At 44.3% G+C, this 27,021-nt stretch overlaps 1 protein-coding gene across 1 annotated transcript in view; it reads left to right on the plus strand.

Moving 5' to 3' along the window:
• The first annotated feature begins 10,700 nt into the window (after positions 1–10,700).
• LOC116329948 (alpha-2-macroglobulin) overlaps positions 10,701–27,021 on the plus strand; it is a 58,336-nt gene continuing 42,015 nt past the window's right edge. Inside the window, exons 1-13 of the mRNA XM_031752093.2 lie at positions 10,701–11,122; positions 13,588–13,762; positions 15,818–15,974; positions 17,725–17,777; positions 18,654–18,674; positions 19,607–19,775; positions 19,887–19,971; positions 20,522–20,642; positions 20,741–20,855; positions 20,942–21,051; positions 21,345–21,500; positions 22,227–22,463; positions 22,671–22,734. Of these exons, the coding sequence (XP_031607953.2) occupies positions 11,046–11,122; positions 13,588–13,762; positions 15,818–15,974; positions 17,725–17,777; positions 18,654–18,674; positions 19,607–19,775; positions 19,887–19,971; positions 20,522–20,642; positions 20,741–20,855; positions 20,942–21,051; positions 21,345–21,500; positions 22,227–22,463; positions 22,671–22,734 (1,540 nt within the window). The 5' untranslated portion in view covers positions 10,701–11,045. The remainder of the gene's footprint in view (positions 11,123–13,587; positions 13,763–15,817; positions 15,975–17,724; positions 17,778–18,653; positions 18,675–19,606; positions 19,776–19,886; positions 19,972–20,521; positions 20,643–20,740; positions 20,856–20,941; positions 21,052–21,344; positions 21,501–22,226; positions 22,464–22,670; positions 22,735–27,021) is intronic.

Here is a 27,021-nt window from a genome sequence, read left to right on the forward strand (position 1 = left end):
AGTGACAGATTTCTGGCTGGTCTTAATGAGTGGTTGTTGCTCTCTCGTTTTCTCTGGAATTGCGGCACAGAGGATGTAACACCCATGATAAGCGCTGAGGTGTGTGTCCTTGTCAGGAATCAGCCATCCTCAGCTTCCAGGTTAAGAAAAGTGGAACCAGAAGATATTCAAATACATCTCTTCACAGCTGCTGATGAATTCTACAAAAAACAAAGTTTGTTAAAAACATTTGCAGATGAATCACCACTGATTTATCAGTGACATCCATTTACTCAAAAATTACTGACAAGTGGATAACTAGAATATATAGTTTATAATTTCAACAATGTACTGTACAAAATGGAACTGTATATGACAAATTGTGGTGTGGTGCTTGTGGAATTTTTAACAAGGGCCCTACAAAACTTTACAGTACTCATGCTGCCAAACTTCTGCTGGCTAGGTGTGCAGTTCCTGCTTTAAATGCATTCACTTTTAAGATTTAAGAAATCTAAGTGATAAGAGGCCAGAAATGTTTGAACTCGCTCATGAACCTACATCACTGAGGCCGTCTCTCGTGCATGAAGTACAGGCGCTGGTTTTCCAGTGTGTGCGTCTGATGGCCCAAAGCTGACTCAGAGCCGTAACACCATCCATGGCTGCAGTATGGAACAGATGTGGGTGTGTCCTCATCTCCCAGAGGAGTCCAAATCGTCATCAAACAGCCCTACAGACACAAAAACATGAAAATATAAACAACCAGACTATCAGCAGTGATTTAAGTACTTTAAGACCTCTGTGAAAATCATTTACAGTATATATATCACAGAATTTAAGGCATTTATAATCACAGAGCATACAGAGAAAAGTACTAAACTGAATCAATTTCAGCTTTTGTTTTTCATGATGTATATTGTATTAATAATTAAACTTCATTATCTGTATCTTTACCACACATTTGCCACACAGGTGTAGATACTGTAGGTTCAGTGAATGCTTAGAGGCTGGGATTTGATGAATTCATCATATATGCAACCTTTGATCATCATTTATGTCCAGTTGAGAATGAATCTGTGCTCTCACATATTAAATGAACTGAAATCAGTAGTGTGATCTCCAGTCTTGATATAAGGAATGAGAGAACTGACAGCTGTTATTTTAATCAGCCTGTCTCAGTTGTTTTAACTCTAAGTATCACAAAGTAATGTGGTAACATCTGGACTGACGAGTTTACTGTCAGCATTGTAATCACTAGTTTAAAGGCTGTAGGTTGCAGCCATTGCTCTAACACCGTATAAATGTAACAGGGCTCAGTGCTGGTTCTAACAGTCTGAGCTGCTTCCAGCTTTATTTGTGAAGAGCACAGCAGCTTACAAAACACGCAGCGAGCTCGTACAGCTGCGACGTAAAATTTTCATAAGCTAAAATGACCTTAAAATAACGGGGCTACGTGGGGTGATGCTAGCGTTAGCCATGTTAGCACGTTACCTTCAACAGGTGGTCAGACTGAGTAAACGGGCACTCAGTCAGAGGTTGGCTCTCCGTTTCGCTGCAGGCTCCTTCATTCTTCACATATCCGTGTCGAGCCGAGTGTAAATCCCGAGGCTGAACGGCCTTTGTACAGGCACACACGCAGCGTAGCAGGGCGAAGCTATGAGCTAGAAAAATCCAGGCTGGCAGACAGCCTGTGTCTGACCAACCAATCAGAGAGCTCCTTACATCCCACGGTGTGGCTAATTTGAATAGCAGCAGGATTTTTAAAATGAAGTTGTTAATCCAACTGCTAATCCAACTGCTAATCCACATGTTAATCCCTGAGCGAACAGGAAAGGGAAATGGATTTTGAAATGCAGTTTATTAAAGTGGAATTCGAAAAAGGTTTTTGAAATGCAGTTTATTAAAGTGGAATTCGAAAATGTTTTTTGAAATGCAGTTTATTAAAGTGGAATTCGAAAATGTTTTTTGAAATGCAGTTTATTAAAGTGCAATTCGAAAATGTTTTTATTAAAGTGGAATTCGAAAAAGGATTTTGAAATGCAGTTTATTAAAATTAAGCACCGAATTTTTTATTTCGATGCGCGTGGCTCTTGTGGTCCTCCATAATATATCACATAGGAGACACACACATTGATATACACTAAATATTTATTTCATTTCTTTTTTTGTGGTGCCCAAATTTATGCACCTGCTTGATTTTGTTTAAACAATTATTGCACACTTTTTGTAAATCCAGTAAACTTCTTTTCACTTCTCAAATATCACTGTGTGTGTCTCCTGTATGATATATTTAACTGACATTTTTTATTGTAACAACCAATGATTTATACAGGAAAACAATGGCTATTAACAAGGTTGCCCAAACCTTTGCATCCCACTGTATTAGTATATTCTGTCATTAGTGTAATATGAAATAAATTCTACGTGTCAAGTCGTGTGCCAACATTTGCTGTGTAGTAGAACTGAGACATTAGTCATTATAAAAATTTATTTGAAATAATATTAAAATTCACAAACAGAAAAACATTAAACATAAATATATAAAATATAAGTATTTACAGAGAGACAGGAATAAAAAGGACCCAGCTGCTCTCCAGAGCAGGAACAAGGCTGAGGAGGAAATGCTCCATTGCAGACTGGCGTGGCCTCTTCAGGGACACCAGGATGGCCAGCTCCACCGCCGATGGACCGTCCTGGGACCCGTCCCTCATCTGCCTCGGAGCTGTCCTCCTCTCTGGGCCTGTAAAACAGCACAAAACACAAAGAAATGAGAAGGCTGCTACTAGATTTTAATTTCAACATTGAAAAAAAACAACAAAAAAACAGGATATAATCAGATTAGTTGTAGATATTTAGTAAAGGTGATCACAAGGGAATCCCACCGAGTAAAAAGCTATCAGTGCTGCTGTACATCTGATGCTATAATTGCATACCTGTGGGTGCAGCAGCAGGAGCTCAGGGACTGGGGAGCAAGGAGAAGCAACGGGGGATGCTCTGCTGCAGAATCAGTTGGTTCTATCGAGACAATATTAAATGTTAACAGGTTGAATACAATAATCATAGAGAAAGTATATACAGTGGTCCCTCATTTATTGCAGCAGGGGTTGTCAGAATAACTAGCCCCTCGCCACGCACTCTATACACTTTTTTCCCCACACACATGAACATTAGTCACAGTTCTCACAAGTTGATTCTCAAAGTGCAAACCTTTGTAGATTGCAAAACGTAAAAGTATTATTATGCCGTGTTTTGTCTTCATCTGCCTGCCACTTTCGTGCGCCTTTTTCCCTCATGGGTGCAGGTGTCTATTTCGAATGAGGGTCATAGTTATGGGTGTTTTGTGCTGTTTTATCTATTGGACATGATGGTTATAAAAACAAAACATGATAAATTTGACAAGCGCAGGAGACACAGCACGGAGGAGATTTGTCAATCAGGCTGCAGAATGCAATGCGCATTGTTGAAAGCTGTACGGTGCAATAACAAAAATCAGCGAAATGTGACGGGTGAACAGCGGGACCACTGTATACTGTTTTATTAATAAACAAAATATATTCCTATATGACAACACGCATAAATTAACTGCCTACATTAATTCACTGTAAACCTTGTCCTTCTGACTGACACTCCCCTGCTGCCTCTCGGGCTGTCCCTGGTCCTCGGGGGAAGTTCTCCACGGTCCGCACCATATTGCCGCTAGTCTCCCAGCGGGGTGAGGAAGGGGTCCAGAAACCCCATGACCGCCAAGAACTTCCATCTCTTCCCGATCCTGCTGCAGACCCACTCCTCTTCTCCTTCTCTGTCCTCTTCTCCTTATTATATGTGTCCCTGAGGCTCTTCCACTTTCTCCTGCAGATGTCCTCTGAATAAACACATTATCTTGTTGGCGGAAAGGTATTTGTACATCAGTGGGAAAATAGCGGGACAGTAGGCGTCAGTACCTAGGTCAGAGCCACGTCACCAGCGTCCTGATTGGTTGTCACGGCGCGATTTGACGCCAGAGTTCAGATTTTCCAACTCGAGCGGTTGGCGCGATACGCGCGTGTGCACAAAATGCAACACACAATCTGACACGCGTGGTTTTCTTCGCTGGTCAAACGCGCCCCACGCGCTACACTGACGCGCGTTTCAGGCGTTTTCGCGACGCAAATCTGCTTCCGAATTTTCGCCAGGCGCGCAATCGCGTGTCATCGCGCTCTTTCCATTGACTTTACATGTAAACCTGACGCTCTGGCCGCCTCTATCGCGTTCGGTGTGAACGCACCGTAAGGCTCTCATAGAGTAACTGTCTATCTCCTGGAATCTCCTCCATGATCTTCAGACTGTGCTGGAAAACACAGCAAACCTTTGGGGTTGTCTCATTGTTGCCCCTCTAGTACCCCTTTTGTTAATTTCATTAACACAGTGCAGCTGAAATGGATTAACACCCTCCTCTGTTAACTGACCAGATCAATAATCCATAAGTTGCAATGAACTGATGCTAGTGTTTCTTTCTTCTTCTTTTTTCAGCAGTATACAAAGAACAACAAAACTGGACAAATGAGATGGCACCCTGCATATGAGGGTCACAGATGATCACATGCACTTGTCCATATGAATTCTAAAGTAAATATCAGATCAGTTTATTATATACACTGTGGCTTTAGGGATTTGCTAGCTTAGCTTAGCTTAGCTTAGCTTAGCTTAGCTCGTAGCTGACTTGCTAGCAGCATGGCCTCTTCACCTGTCCCTCCTGCACTTTCCTGCTCATTGTGTCAGATGTTTAGTTACTCCTCGGCCTCCTTTAGCAGTAATGATACTTGTAATAAATGTAGCCTATTTGCAGCTCTGGAGGCCAGGATCACTGAATTGGAGACTCAGCTTTGTCCTCTTGAAAAACCCATAGCTACTCTGTAGTTTTCTCTGTTCGCCTCCCCAAGCAGACCAGGAGTGACATATTTAGCCGCATGTTCTCCTTAAATTGCCGTCTGTCTGAGTGGTGTCCAAAAAACGATCTGGGCTTCATAGATATGTGGGAAACTTTCTGGAGGAAACCTGGTCTTGTTAGGACAGACGGCATCCATCCCACTTTGGATGGAGCAGCTCTCATTTCTAGAAATTTATATAGCACCAAATCACAACAACAGTCACCTCAAGGCGCTTTATATTGTACAGTAGATCCTACAATAATACATACAGAGAAAAACCCAACAATCATATGACCCCCTATGAGCAAGCACTTTGGCGACAGTGGGAAGGAAAAACTCCCTTTTAACAGGAAGAAACCTCCAGCAGAACCAGGCTCAGGGAGGGGCGAGGCCATCTGCTGCGACTGGTTGGGGTGAGAGAAGGAAAACAGGATAAAGACATGCTGTGGAAGAGAGACAGAGATTAATAACAGATATGATTCGATGCAGAGAGGTCTATTAACACATAGTGAGTGAGAAAGGTGACTGGAAAGGAAAAACTCAATGCATCATGGGAATCCCCGGCAGCCTACGTCTATCGCAGCATAACTAAGGGAGGATTCAGGGTCACCTGGTCCAGCCCTAACTATATGCTTTAGCAAAAAGGAAAGTTTGAAGCCTAATCTTGAAAGTAGAGATAGTGTCTGTCTCCTGAATCCAAACTGGAAGCTGGTTCCACAGAAGAGGGGCCTGAAAACTGAAGGCTCTGCCTCCCATTCTACTTTTAAATACTCTAGGAACAACAAGTAGGCCTGCAGTGTGAGAGCGAAGTGCTCTAATAGGGTGATATGGTACTACAAGGTCATTAAGATAAGATGGGGCCTGATTATTTAAGACCTTGTATGTGAGGAGCAGGATTTTGAATTCAATTCTGGATTTAACAGGGAGCCAGGCCAAGGGGGCCGTGTGGCAGCAATTTTTCACACCAGTCTATTAATCAACGAAAGACCAAGACAGACTTCTAATTCATTTGAAAGCCTGATGCTTAGCCTCGTCCACCCCAGCTGTAAAACTCAGAAACCAGTCTTACTTGTTATCATCTATCGTCCACCTGGGCCTTACACAGAGTTTCTCTCTGATTTCTCAGACTTTTTATCTGATTTAGTGCTCAGCTCAGATAAAATAATTATTGTGGGTGATTTTAACATCCATGTAGATGCTAAAAATGACAGCCTCAACACAGCTTTTAATCTGTTATTAGACTCAATTGGCTTCTCTCAAAATGTAAAAGAACCCACCCACCACTTTAACCACACTCTAGATCTTGTTTTAACATATGGCATAGAAACTGAACATTTAACAGTGTTTCCTGAAAACCCTCTGCTGTCTGATCATTTCCTGATAACATTTACAATAATTGATTACACAGCAGTGGAGAGTAGACTTTATCACAGTAGATGTCTTTCTGAAAGTTCTGTAACTAAGTTTAAGAATATAATCCACCCACTGTTATCATCTTCAATGCCCTGTACCAACATAGAGCAGAGCAGCTATCTGAACTACTACTCCAACAGAGGTCGATTATCTTGTTAATAATTTTACCTCCTCACTACGTGCGACTCTGGATACTGTAGCTCCTGTGAAAACTAAGGCCTCAAATCAGAAGTACCTGACTCCGTGGTATAATTCTCAAACACGTAGCCTAAAGCAGATAACTCGCAAGCTGGAGAGGAAATGGCGTGTCACAAATTTAGAGGATCATCATTTAGCCTGGAGAAATAGTTTGCTGCTTTATAAGAAAGCCCTCCGCAAAGCCAGAACATCTTACTATTCATCACTGATTGAAGAAAATAAGAACAACCCCAGGTTTCTCTTCAGCACTGTAGCCAGGCTGACAAACAGTCAGAGCTCTACTGAGCCAACCATCCCTTTAACGTTAACTAGTAATGACTTCATGAACTTCTTCACAAATAACATTTTAACCATTAGAGAAAAAATTACCCACTGAGGTTAATTATGGTGTTCCACAGGGTTCAGTGCTAGGACCAATGCTGTTTACACTATACATGCTTCCCTTAGGCAGTATCATTTTTAGGCATAGTATACATTTTCACTGCTATGCAGATGACACACAACTCTATCTATCCATGAAGCCAGGTAACACACACCAATTAGTTAAACTGCAGGAATGTCTTAGAGACATAAAGACCTGGATGGCCGCTAACTTTCTGCGTCTTAATTCAGATCAAACTGAGGTTATTTTACTCGGCCTTTCTCTTTATTACTGAAACTTGGCTACCTACTGATGATCTAGCTGCTTTTGTGGAACTGACTCCTGAAAACTGTAACTTCCTCAACACACCTAGGACCTGCCGTCGTGGAGGCGGCCTGCCAACAGTCTTCAGAGATCACTTTAAATGTAGAATGCTACCCAGAAGTGTCTACACCAGTTTTGAACTGCAACTGTTTATGCTGGATCTATCCTCTCCTATACTCTGTGCTCTAGTTTATAGGCCTCCTCACCTTAACAAAGACTTCATTAAGGAATTTTCTATCTGTGACATTACCAACCACTGATAGGCTTCTAATCCTTGGTGACTTCAATATCCATATGTGTTGCCCCTCTAAACCTTTGGTTAGGGAGTTTTTACAACTCTTGGACTCATTTAACTTGACCCAGTCTGTCAACGGCCCTACACACAAGCAGGGCCACACTCTTGACCTCATCTTGTCATCTGGGCTCTCAGTGATCGGCGTTGAAGTGATTGATGTGTGTCCGTCTGACCATAATTTCATTTTGTTTAATATTCCCACCCCTCACTCATCCCCCAAACAAATCCAGGCTCCCTCTCTTATACGCCCTATAACACCTGAAACTGCTCCCCAATTCTCAGCTGCCTTCGCTGCATCTCCTTTAGCCACCTTTGATGAAAGTTCTCCTCATAGCAATAATCCTGATGAGCTTCTTGCATGTTTTAACTGTGCTTGTACCAACATAATGGACTCAAGTGCTCCTTTAAAATGTAGACGGCAAAAATTTAAAACTCAACCTTGGCTAAATAAGGTCACTCGTGCCGTCAGGCAGGAATGCAGGAAAGCAGAACGAAAATGGAAGAAAGATAAGCTCCACGTTTCTTATCAAGTGTTTAGAGATTGTTTAAATAACTATCAGCGCACCATCAAGGTAGAAAGAGCAAATTATTTCTCCATGATTATTAACAAGAAGTCTGGTAATCCTAAAGTTCTATTCAATACAATCAACTCTGTCTTGCATCCCACCACATCAGTCATATCTGAGACTGCCTCACACACGTCTGAGGATTTTCAAAAATTCTTTACTGAAAAAATTAATGATATCCAAGCACATATCCCACTCATATCCCAAGACCCCTCTGAACTACCTACATGTTCATTCCTTTTTTCAGAATTTAAACCGGTTTCATTATCCCTTCTCACTGATATAATAATGCACATGAAACCAACTACGTGCCCCTTGGATATGTTACCTACACCATTTCTCAGAGATGTGCTGAAGACAGTCGGCCCCAACATCCTTGCTATTGTAAATGGCGGGATCTCATATGGAACTGTTCCTGACTTGTTTAAACAAGCTGTTGTCCAGCCGCTTCTAAAAAAAACCTGGTTTAGATCTGTCAGTTCTTGGCAATTTTAGACCAATCTCTAAGCTGCCTTTTTTGTCTAAGGTTCTTGAGAAGATTGTCCTCCACCAATTATCCTCATTCTTAGACACGCATAATATTCTGGACAAATATCAGTCTGGTTTCAGGGCCTTCCACAGCACAGAGTCTGATCTACTGAAGGTGTTCAATGATGTGCTTCTAGCTGCTGACTCTGAAAAAAGTACAGTTTTAATCCTTTTAGACCTGAGCGCAGCATTTGACACTGTCGACCACACAATCCTATTAAACCGTCTAAAGACGTGTCGGCATTCAAGGCTCTGCTCTAAAATGGTTTGCCTCTTACCTAGAGAGCAGAACATATTCTGTGATGCTGGGTAACAAATACTCTTCCCCAGCTACACTCACTTGTGGAATACCTCAGGGCTCTATTCTGGGCCCTGTCTTATTCTCCTTATACATGCTTATACACTGGCGCCACTGGACCCTCTGACCACCACCAGTAGGTAACGGGTGAAGTGTCTTGCCCAAGGACACAACGACCGAGACTGTCGGAGCCGGGGCTCAAACCGGCAACCTTCCAATTACAAGACGAACTGCCAACTCTTGAGCCACAATCACCCCAGGTGTAGGCTGCTGGGGGACTCCCATGATGCACTGGGTGTTTCTTCTTCACTCACTATGTGTTAATAGACCTCTCTGCTGAATCATATCTGTTATTAACCTCTGTCTCTCTTCCACAGCATGTCTTTATCCTGTTTTCCTTCTCTCACCCCAACCGGTCGCAGCAGATGGCCCCGCCCCTCCCTGAGCCTGGTTCTGCTGGAGGTTTCTTCCTGTTAAAAGGGAGTTTTTCCTTCCCACTGTCGCCAAAGTGCTTGCTCATAGGGGGTCATATGATTGTTGGGTTTTTCTCTGTATGTATTATTGGAGGGTCTACCTTACAATAAAAAGCCCCTTGAGGCGACTGTTGTTGTGATTTTTGAGCTGTTTAAATAAAACTGAACTGAAAGTTTGGTGAAAACTGTTTCAGTACAGTTCCAGACATACCAGCACAGATCCATATTTTCTCAATAAGAATGACATGAGTAATGGTGTCAACGGCTGCCGATAAATCAAATAAATCTAAAATTAAATTTTCACCTTTATCTACGTGATTAAGAATAACATTAGTAATGTTGTTTCTGTGCTATCATTCTTGGGGCGACCGTGGCTCAGGGGGTTGGGAAGGGCACCTGTAACCGGAAGGTCGCCGGTTCGATCCCCGGCCTCTCTGTCCTGGTCGTTGTGTCCTTGGGCAAGACACTTTACCCTACCGCCTACTGGTGTTGGCCAGAGGGGCCGATGGCGTGATATGGCAGCCTCGCTTCTGTCAGTCTGACCCAGGGCAGCTGTGGCTACAACAGTAGCTTGCCTCCACCAGTGCGTGAATGTGAGCGTGAATGAATAATGTCATTGTAAAGCGCTTTGGGTGCCTTGAAAAGCGCTATATAAATCCAGTGCATATCAAATACATTGTTTCCCTCAACAGCCTGGGAACAGCTCTCGCTGTTTTAAAGTGATTTGCAATAAAATGACACAGACTGACTGACATTAGTCAGAACCCAGTGGGAGGTAGAAATGCTTTAGGAACAATGTCAGTTAGAAATGCGGATATCAAGGAGATCTGTCATGAAAATCAGATAAAACTCAAAGAACAGAACTGAGGCAGGCTGACAGGCTCCAGGCTTGAACTGTGACCTGATGCCACTGATCTTATCAGCCAAGCAAACAAACAAACAAGACAGGGCATAACAATTAGGTTGAGTGGGATTAAAGAGTTTGCTGGTGGTAAACATTGGATTGGGCTTAATATTGCTCTCATCATTTGAGAAAAGTTCATATCTCCTACATGTGAAGGTAGTGCACGAAGACATTTGTATTTCTGCATTTCATTTGAGCTTTTCTGCACTTTTAGGGGGAAACACTGAATGCTAGAGCTCTGAAAAGCTCACATATCCACCCATAGCTGCGGGGTTTGGGGGACACAATTAAGGTCCACAGAGCCCCTGCCTTATCTTTGTTGTTTTCAAAGCCCGTTGACTGTTATTGGCCAACAGGTGCTGAAAGTGCAGGGTCATCACGACTGTATCAGACCTCTCCACCCACTCTCTTCTCAGCCCCCACTGGACTTTAATGAAATTCTTCAGAAACTCGAGCAGCAGACACTGTCCGCAGGCAGGACTCTGTGTGCGCGTGCGTGTAATTAGACTTTTGGGAAGTCTTTGGGAGTCTTTCGGGAACAGGGAGGAGGCTGCAAAGGTCCAACGAGGTTCGGGGGAGTGACTCGGAAGGAGGGGGTGGCGGTGTTTGCGGTAAAAACAGCAAATCACTGTAGCAGACCCCCTCTCTTAGAGCTACTTGGTACCACGCACATCCCTCGGTCTCTCTCTCTCTCTCCCTCTCTGGGTCCGGGCCCTGGGGTTGTAAGTCCGTCCTCCTCTTCCTCCGGTGCAGTCCGGTCCGCTCCGCTCCTGTCGCTGCTCGCCGACTCTCCTCTGCGGCCATGGCACATGTCCTTCAGCTGTTTGCTGTCATACTCTCATCAGCTCTCGTGCAAACATCGGCCTTGCTCAACGACACGTAAGTAAACATATATTTTTAACTCGTGCATGTCATTGTGCAAAAGTTTGGCTTGCCCCTCGCGCCCCTCGAGGTGGTGTTGGAAACTTTATTTTAAGGAAATGTCACGCGCAGCTTCTTCATGTATTTGGCACTCGATTCTGGTGTAAGCACGAAAAACCTGCACCATTCCAGTGGTGAGGCAGAAAGTCCAGTGTGTGGCCACAGGACAGTGTTATGCAATGAGCAAAGACTGTGCGTGCGTGCGTGGTGCATGTCCCATCTGGTACAACTTACCAGCATTTGATTAATAACCTGCTCTAGCGCTTTACCTGAGTAGAGTGTAAATGGGACATGATTTTCATGAGACTGAAAGGCCGAATAACATTTTCCATCCTGACTTTTCTTTTGCTTGCTCTCTAAACTTTAATCATCATGACTCACATGCCTTTCATAGTTTACACTCCGAGTCAAATGACTTTTCATCATTGTGCAACTTTCTCCCTGGCAAAAACAGCATCAATATTCTCAGCAGCACCACCAAAAACTCAATTAAATGTGTCCTTTATTTCTCATTGGCAGCAGCAGGCCCCTGTGTGCCAAGCAGCGTCGACACAGAATCCAGCAGAGTGCTTCGTTAGATGCTAGATATCGTGGCTGTTGCTGATGTTTTTCAATGTTCATTTGCACATGTAACTTATATGGGCCTTGTGTGGTTATTAGGATGAATATGTCCGCTGTGCAAGAAGGATGGCACAGCGATACAGGAGTTACTGGACCTCTGCTTCCCTTTTGATTCCAGGGCTGAAAGAAAAATAAAGTGCACACAGTTTCTCTAGACTATACGTGTGGTGCAAACGCAGGTACATTAAGAAGAAATTGATAATGGGGAGTATTTCTGTTACATACAGTTAGGCCCATAAGTTTTTGGAAGATGACTGATGATGTTTTGGATACATTTGCCTCTCTCTACCACCACACTGGATTTTAAAATAAAAACTGTTGCTTTAACTGTTTAGGAATTACAGTCACTTTCCTTCATTCATCCTTTTTCATTTACTGTGTGTTCACACACACCATTCTGTATTTCAGCATAGTGTCTTTTGTCCTGTCTTCCTCCCCTCACCCCCAACTGGAAGATGGCTGAATACACGGCACATTTCTGAAACAGGTGAAACCAAGATGAAGCAAAGCAATGTCCCATTATCATTTGTCAAACATGACAAAGGGAGGTTATAAAATGAGTTGATGCATGCTTCTTGGCACACTCCCAGACAGCTGGATGTAGCATTTTCTGTGATAGAAACTTGCATCAGTCATCCGAGTGACTTTTTGGAGTCCCACTGAGAACGCTACACCCCGATGAACAGAATCGACCTTCTGGTGTGACAGAATGGGTATGCAGGGTTGCCAGTGGAAATAAATGAATACTGTTTGTTGTTGTTGATGTGACTGCTAATAGATCCAACAAATACTGCAAAGCAATCAGACTTTTCTGTGAAGACTGGGCTATGCAGGAATGACTTTTTTTGCAGGCCAACTCAGAACTTTAGCATAACTCTAGTTCCCTCCAGGAAAACTAAACTGTATTCTTCTTTTTAAAAAGCTCTGTGAGGGGAAAAAATGACCATAAACTTTAAGGACAGTGGTATTGCCAACATCCTTTTAATCTTTGAAGGTGCTTTTCAGTCCTGTTGCCAGTCACCTAGCCATGTAGTGTGCTTTTACAAACATCTGTGATAGAATGAGTCGCTCACTGAATTTCAGCGTGTTGCTGTAATAGGATGCTTTTAACTCCTCACTTAGCGGCTTGTTAGCACACTCCTCCTCTTAGAAGCTTCAAAATTCACATGCAGGGTGTTAACTTTTATGTTGGAGAACAAGAAACTGATTTTGTTTGAGGTTAAATCAAACTCTTTTACCTCGAGATAAAGAAACAGATGATGGTTGTAGGATGTGACCCTGCACCACACTCGTTTAGTTCTTTAACTGGACCATTTATGGTGAATGGACTGATTCTTATACAGTGCTTTCTTATTCCGGAGTACTCAAAGCGCTTTATACAACATGCCACATTCACCCAATCACTTTCTTCTATACTTGGTGCTTCCTGACTACATTCAGACACATACTTTCTCCGATGCATTCATTGGAGAGCAACTACGTTAGTATCGCCAAGGGTATGAGACATGGAGACTGGAGGAGCCAGGGATCGAACCACTAACCTTCCAATCAGCAGGTGACCTGCTTTACCTCCTGAGCTGCAGCCACCCCGTTTATCAGCTCGCTGTAGCAACACACTAGAAGTTTGTGCTTTTTAAACATTAGTGGTTAGCTCTCTAAATCAAACGTGTGTTTAACATGGAGCTAGGTCATACTTTTTAATGCTTGGCATGTTTTTTCTCCTAGCTTTTCAATTAAACAAAGGAGTGCTAACAGTTTTTGGTTTTTTTAATGAGGGTAATTTCTTCTTCTTCTCCTTGCAGGATTTTTGCAGTGACTGTGAGTTCGCGTGTGACTGCAGGGAAACAGGAGACCCTGTGTGCCCAAATTCACGGCCTGACTGAGCCTGTGCGCATGGTCATCGGCCTCACTGAGGGCTCTGTCACAATCTTAGATGAGCAAGTAAATGAGGACTTCTACCGCTGCTTAAACTTCCAGGTCAGATCCAAGAAAAGCACAAAAGAACTTGTGAATATTCAGACTCCCACTCTACACACTTCCAGTTTCATGTGGGGGGGATAGTTCAGGATGAGTGGGGTCCTATTAGACCATAGCCCAGTATTACACATTTTATTGGGTAAACATTTTTCTCTGGAATATTTCATTATGTTTTTGATATAAAGGGATTAAAATTTTAATTGTAGCAATAACCACACAGACGTTTCTGTTGTGAATTAAATCTGCTTCGTGGTTATCCCACGCCATCATGCCAGTGTGTAAATCATAAACAGACCAATCAGCTCTAGCTTCTAGTGTTTTATCAGTGAAACCAGCTTCCTTTTACAATAATAAGTGTTCTCTTCGTTTCCTACACAGGTTTTTGTGCACAAGCTGGTGTAAACAAATATTCACTCTGATTCATTAAATACTGTCTTCAGAGCCTCGTCTGCTGTGGCTCTGGCTGAATTGCAGCTGTTTTTCGATGATGTACCTCCAGTATGACTAATCGTGAGCAATGATTCGTGGTATTTACAGTATTTCACTTTTAAAAAAAACAACAACTTTGTATTGTGTTGTTTGTAGACAGTAAATGCACCAGTGTGGTTTCCAAGCAGAATTCCCATCACCATCCATTAAGCTAATGGCTTAAATCTTGGCACAAGTTTGGACCTAATTATCCTCCCGGTGCCATGACTGAGACTGCCAACCTCAGTGGGTTCTCTGCAAATTGCAGCTCTGCTTTATGTCACACCTCTGCTTGCTGTTACGCAACTTGCAGGCCTTGCTCCATATTGATGTGGAACGACCCGCCAACCCAAATAGCCTCTGTGACAGTAGCACTTAGTTTCACTTTGTTCCTGCTATTTGGCCTTGTTGCAGGACTGGTATTTGTCTCTAGGCACAAAGACTGCTTTCTGCCAGAGGCTAGCTATGTACCTGCATTCCTCTGGAAGCCACCCCTGCGCTCAGTCTCACAACACACATCTGAACAGAACACTCTTTTTGACATGTCTGGACGTCGTTCCGGTCCCTGTTATGTAACAGTAGCATTAACAAGTGAAAACATACACAAGTGTGACAGCTTTCATAATTAACTCTGTGCAACATTGTTCCTCAAGGACAGCTTGTGTTTGGCTGCACTTTCACCCATTTGCAGTCCACACTGTGTACCTGCCATTTTCAGTGGAATGTGTTTTATTTATTTTTTCACTTTATTCTAACCTCTGAATCATTCGTGCATGAAAAGGAATGTAACACCTGGGACGAACCAATGTAGTCTGCACAAAAAGGCTAACCTGGCAAAAAACCCAAAACAATTTACAATTATATCTTGGCTGTTTGTTACTCAAAAACAAATCGTTGTCTTCTTGAAAAAATTGAAGAAAATGGACAAGCTGAGGATGAAAGAAGTGACAGGCCTAAAAATAACTTGCGTCTTTAAGAAACAGAGAGAAAAGACCTGGAAGCTGCATCTGTCCCTTCAGTTGATCCATCGACTTTTACTCAAAACTTACTCACTCCTCTGATGGAGTGATACATTTGATACTTTTGGTTCAAATCACTGTTAGTATTTGATAAGACTGATGGAATTCTGAACACAGAAAAGTAGTGTAAGACTTTTGATGCATCATGCAACTCCAAATGAAAAGACTCTGATTGGCAACTAGTTTACTTTTAGCATGATAATGATCCCAAATATGCTGCCAGTCTGTTACAGGATAGACAAAGACGATGAAACACCATCAGTCATCGGCTCTGGCTTCCCCAGAGCCGAGACTTCTGCATCATCAAAGCAGTTTGGGATGATTTGTTCATGATGAACAAAAAGAAATCCAACAACAGCTGGATAAGAAACCATTATAAGACCTCAGAGTTCAGGCTGTGAATTCTTAAAATGAAAAGATTGATTTTCAAACCCAATTAGAAATGCATAATCTTTAAAAATAAAAAGAAATAAGCAGCGGCTCAAGACTGTTACACAGCTTGTGTCTGTGCATGAAACCCAGTTTAAAATGCTTTTCTCCATCTCTGATGTGTTTGCTGGTGTTGCAGGTCCCTGTAGTACGCAGCCGAACTGTGACAACAGTTTATGTCAATATTTTCCATGAAAAAAATATGACGAGCAAGCATACCAAAGTCGTCATCGAGCCTCCAGCCTTCATCCACATCGTCCAGACTGATAAGCCCATCTACAAACCTGGACAGACTGGTAGGTGGAGTGAGTGTGGAGTTGTTGGAGCTTCCTGTGGTGTGGTAGGAGCGATACGCTACTGCAGCTCTGTCTCGTCTGCACTGTTTGCCCATTCTGCTGCGCTTGCACATTTTTGGTCTGATTTGTTATATCTGCATAACACTGAGCCACCACTTAATAACTTGATAACTTGAGGGTTGGTGTCTGCTCACTGTTTATATTTAAAGTAGGAAAAGAGCACACACTGAGTGGGTGAAGAGAAAAGGAGTTTATTTGACCACGTAGCAGGCTGCGCTAGCACTCGACGGCACTAACGCCTGAATAACTCTGATTAAGGTCAGATGATCTAGCTTAGTGTAGTTTAACTTTTTTTTAACTCTTTTGGGTATTCTGCAACTTGTTATGACAAGAAAACAAGTTTATTTTTTAATAGCATTGTCATATTGTTTCAGTAAGGACTCATAAATGACGACAACGTTATGTTTCATGAGTCTGAGTAAAAATTAAAAATATATTTGGCCCATAAAAAAATTTAAATTGGTGTCAGTCTTAACAAAATGAGCTTGTCAGTCAGTTTCTATAAACAAGTTCAGAGCTATAGCCACAAGAATACTGTAACATATATTTTTAACTAAATGAATCTGTCACATGCTTTCCGTTTGCAGACACAGGTGATCCAATCAGAAGTAACATTACAGTTTACCGTGTCACAGTGAAACCGGCCTTCAGTTGGTACTATTTGGCGAGTTAAGCCACACTTAGTTGGAATAAAACATAAATGTAGCTGCAGCGTCAGAAAAAGGAGCCCGATACAGAAGAGCCTTAAACCTGCATTCTGTCTGAAGGCCACCAGGTGGCAATAAATTTAGTCTGTTTTGTAAATCTTGGATAAACCATGTTTCAAAACGGAAGATCATTGGGCGTGTCACAGTCAGACCCGCCTTTCCTCAACACATCCATCTTTCATAACCAAAATGACAGAAGCACTCAGCTCAAGCTGAGGTGACGTCATCGGTAGCTAATCCTTAAAAATGTTTATTTAATGTATTGCCTACAACAATAGGCAAATACATCTTAAGATAGCCTTTTTTTACACAGAAAAATATAACAGCAACAGTAGACTAATCCAATATTCCAGGTCACCGTGTATTGATCTGATCAGAGAAGGTTGTTAATCATTATCAGTGCTTGATAATGAACTTGATAATATTCTCAGGAAAATACCAGAATTGTCCACTGCAGGTGCCCAGATGAGCTTCAGGTTCAGCCTGAGCACATGTGACAGTTGTGAAAGATCCTCCAGGATGTTGTCAGACATGCAGACAAGCATACGGAGGTCATGCAAACTGCTGAGCATCATTCTGAGTTGTCGCATTTCAGTAAAACAAACTCGTCTCCAACATCGTTTTTTCACTTTGATTTTCGGGTTTTTTTTATTCAGCCATCTGCAGACTGATGATTTTCATCTCCATTAAACGATGGGGCATCCTCTCATTCCTAACACGGTGACCAGTCTGTATCAGTATAGATATCAACATGATTTATTCATTTTTTCCCCCCATTGAATCTGACATGTGCCCCTAATTCATTAGAGTATAAAGAGAGAGTCTGGTGTTTGCAAACACTTTTAGCTTTGCTTCACTTCCTTTTATGCCCTCTGCTATCACCAGGATCTTTTTCCCTTTGTCTTCTGCTTTCTCTCATTATCCACTTGTGCAATAACTAAAAATACAGTATAGTAATGCATATTTTTTTCTTTCTTTTAAAGTCAAATTCCGGATCGTCTCCATGGATGCCAATTTCATCCCTGTGGAACGAGTGGTACGTTTCTATCCACTTGTTCTCGTCTGTCAGAATCATGTGCCGCTGTGCCATTTGTGGAGTCATTTCAAGCAGCGAACTTGATAATCTGCTGTGATTTGTAGCAGGCAGTCAGTGAATCTGAAGAGTAAGGTCTATTTTGGTTCAGGAGAGTGGGAGGTGAAAGGAAGGCTGTTTGTTGATTTTGAAGACAGCGTGGGTGTGGAGCGCTGTGTGGAGTAGTGTGATAAACATGCTGTCAGAGTTCATTTGGCGCACACTGCATTTGACCCAAACATCTGAATCAATAGTGGCTCAGGGCCTTTTCCGCTTTTGACGAGAGGATGAAAACACGACGGCACGCAGTCGACGTGAAATCCGTTCAGATGCATCACATGATGAAAGTAGCTAGCTTGAAAGTGGTAACTCCCACCAGCTGTAGTGAAGACGTGGCATTGTGAGACTTTATCTATCATTATGCATCTGCTCTTTTCAGCACTCTGTTGGAGATGTAAGAACGAAATAATTGAGGCCAAAATATCACGTGTGTCAGGGGTTTTACAGAAGAACGCGCTAATAAATCAGCCATGGAGGGGGACACGTGTTGTTTGACTCTTATCGTCCAATTAGGAAGTAAGACCTGACAGTGGTGGCGTTGTTCCAGGGTGTGGCGCCTTCACGTCTGTCCCCGGGACGCTCGGTGCTATGTGCTTGCTGAGTAATTGGGTTCTGCTTTGTGATCTGAACCGGGAGCTACATGCATACTGACTAATAAAATTTGAAAGTCATTGCAACATTTATCAGGAAACCTTACTGATATGTTTCTAATATATTGTCCTTATTGTGTTAATTCCGTGTGCAGATAAACTAAATGTAAACTCTTCCTTCTTCTTTCAGTATAAAGAAGTGGCGCTCCAGGTAAGAAACACTCAAATTGGCATCTCTTCTGGAAACTGCTGACATGTCTCTCTCGCTCTTTTTAAAAGATTTTTCCATTTGTGCCTTTTCCTTCTGTAAGAGTAACGGCAAAGATGTAGGTAGGAAATGAGGCGATGGAGGGAGGGCTGTATGACATGTAATTAAAGTGCAGAGGACTGCTCACCGGCACTCTCCCCTTCCCCCCATATTTACTTTTTCTCCTCCTGGATGGTGCTGTTTAAGAACAACTACATATTCTGTTGTAGATTGGATATCTGCACTGCATTGGTGGTATAAAGAAGTGGCGCTTCTTTGTTAGAGGCAGACTAAGAAGCACTTTAGTGTCCTCTGAACCACAGACCTAATTACACAAGCCAACCATCAGGAAGATGATAGGGTCTTTTCTCCAAACGAGAAATGTCACTCCAATCAGTTTGGGCAATGTTTGGATTGCACTGGTCCCTCCTGCAGGAGCTTGTCCCTCTTCCATGCCTGTCTCAGATGAGGGATCGTGTGTGTGTGTGTGTGTGTGTGTGTGTGTGTGTGTGTGTGTGTGTGTGTGTGTGTGTGTGTGTGTGTGTGTGTGTGTGTGTGTGTGTGTGTGTGTGTGTGTGTGTGTGTGTGTGTGTGTGTGTGTGTGTGTGTGTGTGTGTGTGTGTGTGTGTGTGTGTGTGTGTGTGTGTGTGTGTGTGTGTGTGTGTGTGTGTGTGTGTGTGTGTGTGTGTGTGTGTGTGTGTGTGTGTTTTTGTTTTGTTTTGTTTTTCTCCCCATGTCACAGGGCTGACCCACAATCCACAAAGAGCAGAGATTATCTGGTGGCTGGCTTGGGAACATCTCCGTGTGCCCCAGCAAAGGAGCTGGAGGCTGGAAGCTACGACCTCGTCTGATTTGACATCCCTAAATAAATTCTCCTCTGTCTTTACTCTGTGTAGGATCCTAGCTCAAATCGCATCGCCCAGTGGCTGGATAAATCTGTTGTTGGCGGCATCCTTGATCTTTCACACCCCATGATTCCTGAGGCTGTACAAGGAAGCTACACCATCACTGCCTTGACAGACAAGGGAGAACAAATATCCCACAGCTTTGACATCAAAGAATACGGTGGGATGAAAAAAATGAAGCATCTTCTCTTATAAACCAGAAATAATTATGAGCTCAGTCTATGTAAATCCTCAGCTGCAGGGAGATCTGACTCTGTTTCCTTTGCTCTAGTTTTGCCAAAGTATGAAGTGAATGTTCATCTGCCCAGTGTGATTACCGTCCTGGATCAGGAGGCAGCACTGAAGATTTGTGGAAAGTAAATGTCCCAGTTGAACAGAAACTGGTGTTCTTGTCTGTGTTGGTTCAAGGAAATCCACACTGTGAAGCACTGCAGCCGGGCAGCGCTGGTGTTAACAACATTGTCGTTTATTACAAAAGATGGGTCTGGATTTGTGGGAACAACAAACTGCCTGTAACAATGATGTTTTCCTCATTTTGTCTGTACTTTGATATAATACTACTTTTTACTAGAGGAGTTACTGAGTATTTATATAATTCATATTATTAACAGTGGCCAGCTGGGAAAAGGCAAAGCCTCTACAGGAAATGAGCAAATATCAAAAGCTAAAAGATCTGAGGCACAAACACTGACATCAAAGTTTTACTTAAAGTTTGCAGAGGGGAAGTTTAAAAACGTCATCCGGTGCTTTGATCGCCTGGATAGACTCTGTACCAGTCATGTTTCCGGCATAGGTGAAAATTGCTAGCTGAATGACCTGACCTCGCTGGCATATCATCATCAACAACTAACATGATCTGGCCGTTCCTGTTCCAACAAATCTCATCTTTGTATGTTTTCTTAACAGATACACGTATGGGAAACCTGTTATTGGTTCAGTGAAGGCACAGTTCTGCAGAAACGCCATCCGTTTCTTCTGGTTTTCATCTCCCCAAAACAAAGACCTCTGCAAGACCTACGAACTAACTGTGAGTGTTCCAGATGTTAACAGAGACGCTAACTGTACTGCAATCAGTCCTTTTCACTGATTTTATTTTCTTGGTGTTCACTTTCTGTGATCTTCTAGACGGATAAAAGTGGATGTGCTACACAAACTGTGAACGTGACGGCGTTTTCTCTCCACAAGAACATGTACAGTGACACGTTTGAGGTGACTGCGGAGATGGAAGAGTATGGCACAGGTAGGCAGACTAAAAGCCCGACTGTTCATCGAACTAACACGGCGAATTCCTGATGACCTGCAATCTGTATGCTCCCTACCGTCTAGGTGTCATTCTTAAAGGCTACGGGCAGACCAGCTTCACCTGTGACATCAGAACTGTCACCTTTGAGGATGTACCTGAGGCATACAAGCCTGGCATCCCATTTGAAGGAAAGGTAACCAGACTCACCCTGCTGTCAGGACATTGCACAGCAGGATTCACGAGCTTTTCATCTGATCATACCGTGAGGGGGATGTGTTTCTTCTGGAGCCCAAAAGATTCTAAGACATGAATGACTCTAGAGTCTGAACGATGTAACGTTGCATTTGTTACAATGTAACTAGATGTATGAAATAGTATTTGGGGATGCTTTGACTCATGCAGAGGAAGCTAATCAAGGACAGTAACAATCATTATTATGGAGGCGTGTGAGTCTTGTTACAGCTTCTTACTCTTTCTTGTTCACAGATCAAAGTGGTTGGTCCAGACAACAAGCCTGTTGCCAATGAGCCAGTGTACTTGTTTGTTGGTAGCTCACTAAAACTAGCGCTCACCACAGATGTGAATGGCGTGGCTTTGTTTTCTCTGGGCACTTCTCTTTGGAAGGACAGTGTGCATCTGAAGGTTGGTTGCTGCTGCTGCCTGCACTTAAACATTCATCAGTTATAAGGTCGATAGACTTATAGTGATTGATCACATCAGTCGTACTGATCATACACCCACACTGGCCTACATTGGAATGAAATTAGTTGCTTTTTAATATTTTATTATTTTTAAGTGTCTAACCCAGTGTTTCCCAACCATTTGGAGCCACGGCACATATTTCACGTTAGAAAAATCACACGGCACGCCACAAAAAAAAAAAAAATTACAAAAAGCATATTGATCATTTTTCCCCACACATCAGGTATAGCGGTATTGGCTCGGTTTGTCCCCAGTATCTTTTTTGCTGCTTCTGACCGCTACTCATGCTAGGGCCTTCATCTGGGTCAGAGTTTTCTCCAGGACCAGGTCAGACTGACTACTTTTTCTTTCAAATATTTATCTATTGCTATTATGCGCTGCGCTGTCTCAGTCACAGCACAACTATTATGTAATTTCTTCTTCTTCTTCTGTTTTACTGGCAGTTAGCAACCCATTTAATTAGAGCAGGTAGTTGTACTGCCCTCTAGTGGAAGAGAATGTAATTGTTCTGCCCGTCACAGTGAGCACTTGGAGTACTAATCAGATGGAACCAGATAATCTTCCACGGCACACCTGATCATTTCTGACAGCACACTGGTTGGGAAACACTGGTCTAAAGTGAATATCTGAGTAGGAATTTGATATTTGACCTCACTTTGTCAACAGGCGAGTTCAAAAAATACAACGGAGCATGAGCATTATGCTTATGGTTTGAGGAGACCAAACTACAGGGCAGGTCACCACCATGTTACACCGTTTTACTCCAAGAGTAGTAGTTTTCTGAAGGTCATGCAGGCCAGCAGTGAGCTGCCCTGTGACAGTGAAGCAACTGTGCGTGCCCAGTACATCATACAGGGAGAGGAGCTGGAGAAAGGGCAGGAGGTCCTCAACTTCTTTTATCTGGTACGTGTAAGGGATTGTGACGTGACCCCACCCAGTGTTCATTGAAACACGATTTTGGTGATCTGCATGAGAATTGCTGTTTGTCTAAATGATTTTTCTCTGAAGACTTTTGTGCACATGTTTGAGATGTATTGCAGATATACATAAACTCACACTCATAAAGTGAAGTCCCTGATTTCTGTATTTTTTTTCTGTCTTTCTTTGTAGGTGCAGTCCAGAGGTTCAATAGTGCAGCATGGTAGTATCCCAGTGGCTGTCAAAGTGGGAATTGGTATGACTAAAACGAAAGCTAATTTTGAAGTATAAGTCTGTGATTTTAGAGTTAGACGTCCTATGAAAAAAGCCACCTAAAGTTGCATCAAAGTAAGTCGGGGTGAGGTTGGGGTGGTAGAGCAGGTCATCCACTATTTTCAGTGTTCTACTATTAGCTGTCTAGCCCTGATGTCCAAAAACTATTAAAGATTGTATTAGTGCACTGTGTGAGATATACCTTTAGTTATCATAAACAAGGCCATTTTATGTAATGCTATGCATCCACTTTGTAATCTGGAGTACAGTATGGGTGGTCCTCAGTAAATAGCGGTATATTTATATATAAGAAACATGCGAGGCGGATGACCTGTGATGACATGTGCACAGCCCTGCCTGCGCATATAACCCCGTCATCACAGTCATTCCTCAGTTCTTGTGCTCGTCACCTCGCTGAGAATACCTCTGATGAGTTGGGCTAGCTAGCTGCTGCTAGTTAGCTCTGTTGTCTGCTGACTTGAACTTAGCTTAACTGCCCATTGGTGTTAGCCTCCACCGCGCAGTTGGTGCGTAGGCTACCTGCAGAGCGCTAATTTCGAGTTTTCCTGTGCAGCCTTTTACTTTGCGGTTTAGAATGGACTCCAAACTGAAGCGAGCAAAGCAAAAATCTTCTGTTCGCCCCTGTCCTCGGGGGTGCGGTTTCTCTTTGCACAACAGTGACCAGCACGATGCCTGCCCTGTCTGCCTGGTGATCATCCACGCTATGAGAGTGTTGATGGAGCCCAAAGCCTGTGCGTTTTGTCGCCAACTCCGCGCTCCACCCTTTAAAGACGGGTGACATTTATGGAAAAGGTGCTGGGATGGACGGCTGTCGCACAGCATGACCCTCGCTTCTCTGAGTCTGGAGCCCCGGCTTCATCCGAGTCCGAAGACAAGGATTATCCAGTCGGTGTCCCCCGCAGTTAGCTGGGCTGACCACATGGAATATGTTGATGGGTTATCCGAAGATGAGCTGGAACCATGCAGGAGCGCTGACGGGCTTCAGCCTGGGTTGAAGCCTGCCAGTGCTCCCCAGGAAGATGATGGCGAGCTGGACATCAGCCTGGACATCCATGGTTTGTCGGAGGATGAGCAGGAGAGCCCATTGTCGGCTTAATCTGCCGCCGCTGCTGCGCCGGTCGGCCACGATGACACCTCTCGTTTTCCCTGTTTCGCTGTGCTACTGAGAAGCTGCAGCATGATGGCGCAGAGGAGGCTGGCTTAGCTAACCCACCCCCTATGGAGCCATCTCTGGCTGCTTATGTGGCCCCGTCCCATAACCATGGTGGTGGCAGCCCCACAACTCTGCCGTCTAAGCACTGCAGATTCTCTGTGTCGCAGCTGGAGAAGATTTATTGGGCCCAGGATATGAGCTCCGTCACCATGCTCCAGACGTACCAGGCGATGTGCCTGGTGGAGCTCGGATCGCTGGTTCCTGATGACAGCCTGCTTGCACCTCTTCTTAAAGAGGTCTGAGTCGCCACGGATTACACCGTCCGTGTGTCCCGCTGTGCAGCGCTCTCCCTGGGCAGAGGGATGGCTTCGACAGTAGTGATGCAGAGGCACCAGTGGCTCACCCTCTGTGAGGTCCCAGATAGGGACAGGGCTGTATATCTGGATGAACCAGTGTCTGAGACTGGGTTATTCGGACACTCACTTGAAGTCATTCAGGCTACATTCCATCTGAGGAAGAAACAGAAACTCTGTGCAACGTCAGGTGAAGCCCCAGCCCATAGCTAGCTCTCACAGGGCTATCGCTCCTCTGCCGACTGGGAAGAGACTGGCACCCACTGCTGTGGTGGGTGTGGCTCCAGCGGGAGCACGTTCTCCGGTCTGAGTTCTATGCCAGCCGGCTTGGAGGAAAGGCCCACTTTCAGGCCCCTAGCAGGACCCGATGGCCAGGAGGAAAATTCCTCAACCCTCCTAGTTGTGGGTCTGAGTGGAGAAGGGGTCCAGCATCAGGGAGACGCTGCTTTTACCCCTCTATTGCTGCCCCAGAGGCGCCGCTTACGTTCCGTTCAGGTTGTCAGCCCCAGAAGGCGCTGCACTTTCCTAGCACGGTCTCCCAAGCACAAACCCTCTGCACAGAAAATGCCTCAGGTTGTAACTCCCAGTTCGGGTGTGTTAAATGTTCAGGTGACCACATCAAGTGTTCCCGCTGTTTTTCGTTGCTGTGCCCCAGGTAAGGTGCCTCCAATAAAATGTATGAATGTGCATGTTCCCATGGTACAATCAATAAAGAGTGTTGTTTATTCTCAAACAATCACAAATGCTCAGCCTGCAGGCAGAATGAGCCAGGTCAGGCAGGTGATGCATTTCCCTGCAGACACACTGGGGGGCGACAATGCCTCACTGGCGGTGCTGCAGATCAGCCGGCTGGCTACTCACTTCCTCAGTGGCATGCGTGAGCCCCCTCTCTGTGGGTGCTGTGAACTGTTGCCATGGGTTACCGGTTGCAGTTCGGAGTCAAGCCGCCTCGTTTCCGCAGAGTCATAAACACTACACTCGGCATCGAGGCAGCCATGATACGCAGGGAGGAAATAAATGTGCTGTTGTAGAAAAGAGCAATATGAATGGTCCCCGCGTCGAGGACAGACAAAGGTTGGTACAGCCATTATTTTGTTGTTCGTCCCATCCTCGACCTATCTTGAAGAAGTATCTACGAACATGCAAGCTTAAGGTGCTAACACAGACAACTCTTGAATGCAGTCGTCCCGGGGGATTGGTTTGCAACAATCGATCTAACAGCTGCTTATTTTCATGTGGCTATACACCCGAAACACAGGCAGTTTCTGAGGTTTGCGTTCAAGGACATAACCAACGAATACCTGGTGCTACCGTTCAGGCTGTCGCTCACTCCTCACACCTTTGCGAAAAGTCCCGAGGCAGCACTAGCGACCATCAGAGAGAGAGGCATCCACATCTTAGCCTACCTAGACGACTGGGCTCTCGTAGCTTGCTCCAGAGAACGGGCGGAGACACAGCTGTCACTGGTTCTGTCACACATTCAGACACTGGGGTTCTCTGTGAACTTTCAAAAGAGCTCGCTAATCTGAGTCAGCAGATTTCCGTGCTCGGTTTGGAAATGTGCTCGCTTTCCAGGCGTGCACACTTGTTGGAGCACAGAATGGGCTGCATTTCATCGCCGCCTCACTCAGTTTCAGCTGGGATGCAGACTGCGTTTCCAGACAATATTACGTTTGTTGGTCATGATGGCATCTATGATCACCACTTGGACTTTTAAAGATGAGATCTTTTCTATGCTGGACCCTCTCTCACCGCCTGTGTGTATTGCGTCACCTCCGGAGGAGGCTAATGGTAACCTCGTCTTGCATCCTTGGAGGGAGCCCAGGCTGCTGCATCAGGGATTGGGAGGGTGTTGTTTCGCAAGGTGGTTTCCACAAACGCTTCCCTAACTAGGTGGGGAGCACTGTGCGATGGTGCATCAGGGAGAGGGATCTGGACCAGGGCCCAGCGCGAGCTGCACATAAACCACTTAGAGCTGTTAGCAGTGTTCTTGGGTCTCAAACGTTTTCGTCCAGGTCTGGAGGGCCAGCATGTCCTAGTCAGGACGGACAATTCAACAGTGGTGTCTTACATAAACAGGCAGGGAGGGACACGCTCCCTTCCCCCGTTGAAGCTGTTTCGCTCTCTGCCGTTATGGTCCAGTGTTCATTTCTATCTCTAAGAGCCACCCATGTTATGGGCCACCTGAACCTGGGGCCAGACCTTCTCTCCAGGGGGGTCCTCTGGTGAGGGAATGGAGGTTGCACCCTTTGATAGTGGCTCAGATTTGGGATCTATTTGGCAAGGCGCAAGTAGATCTTTTTGCCTGCAGGGTAACACTCACTGCCGCCTTTTCTTCTCCGTAATCGACCACGATGCACCCTTGGGCATGAGCGCGCAAGTGCATTAATGGCCAGACGTGCTTCTGTATGCATTTTTCCCCAGTGGAAATGCAATCTCCAGTTCTAGAGAGAGTGCGTCGGCAGTCTCTCTGATTCTAGTGGCCCCTTGGTGGCCCACAAGGTCGTGCTATGCAGAGATAATCAGCCTGCTAGCACCAAGTTTTTTGCAGCTTCCTCTCTGCAGGGACTTCCTCTCTCAGGCGGGAGGAGAAGCGGTTCATCCGCACCTGGATCTGTGGCACCTTCATGCTTACCTGCTGAAAGGTCAGACTTGATTGCTAAGAGTCTGACCTCAAGTGTGACAGCAGCAATTCAGAACACTAGGGCCTCATCCACTAGAGGTTTGTGCGCTTACAAATGGC

This window comes from Oreochromis aureus, linkage group 14, assembly GCF_013358895.1.
Source record: "Oreochromis aureus strain Israel breed Guangdong linkage group 14, ZZ_aureus, whole genome shotgun sequence".
Classification (NCBI taxonomy): domain Eukaryota; kingdom Metazoa; phylum Chordata; class Actinopteri; order Cichliformes; family Cichlidae; genus Oreochromis; species Oreochromis aureus.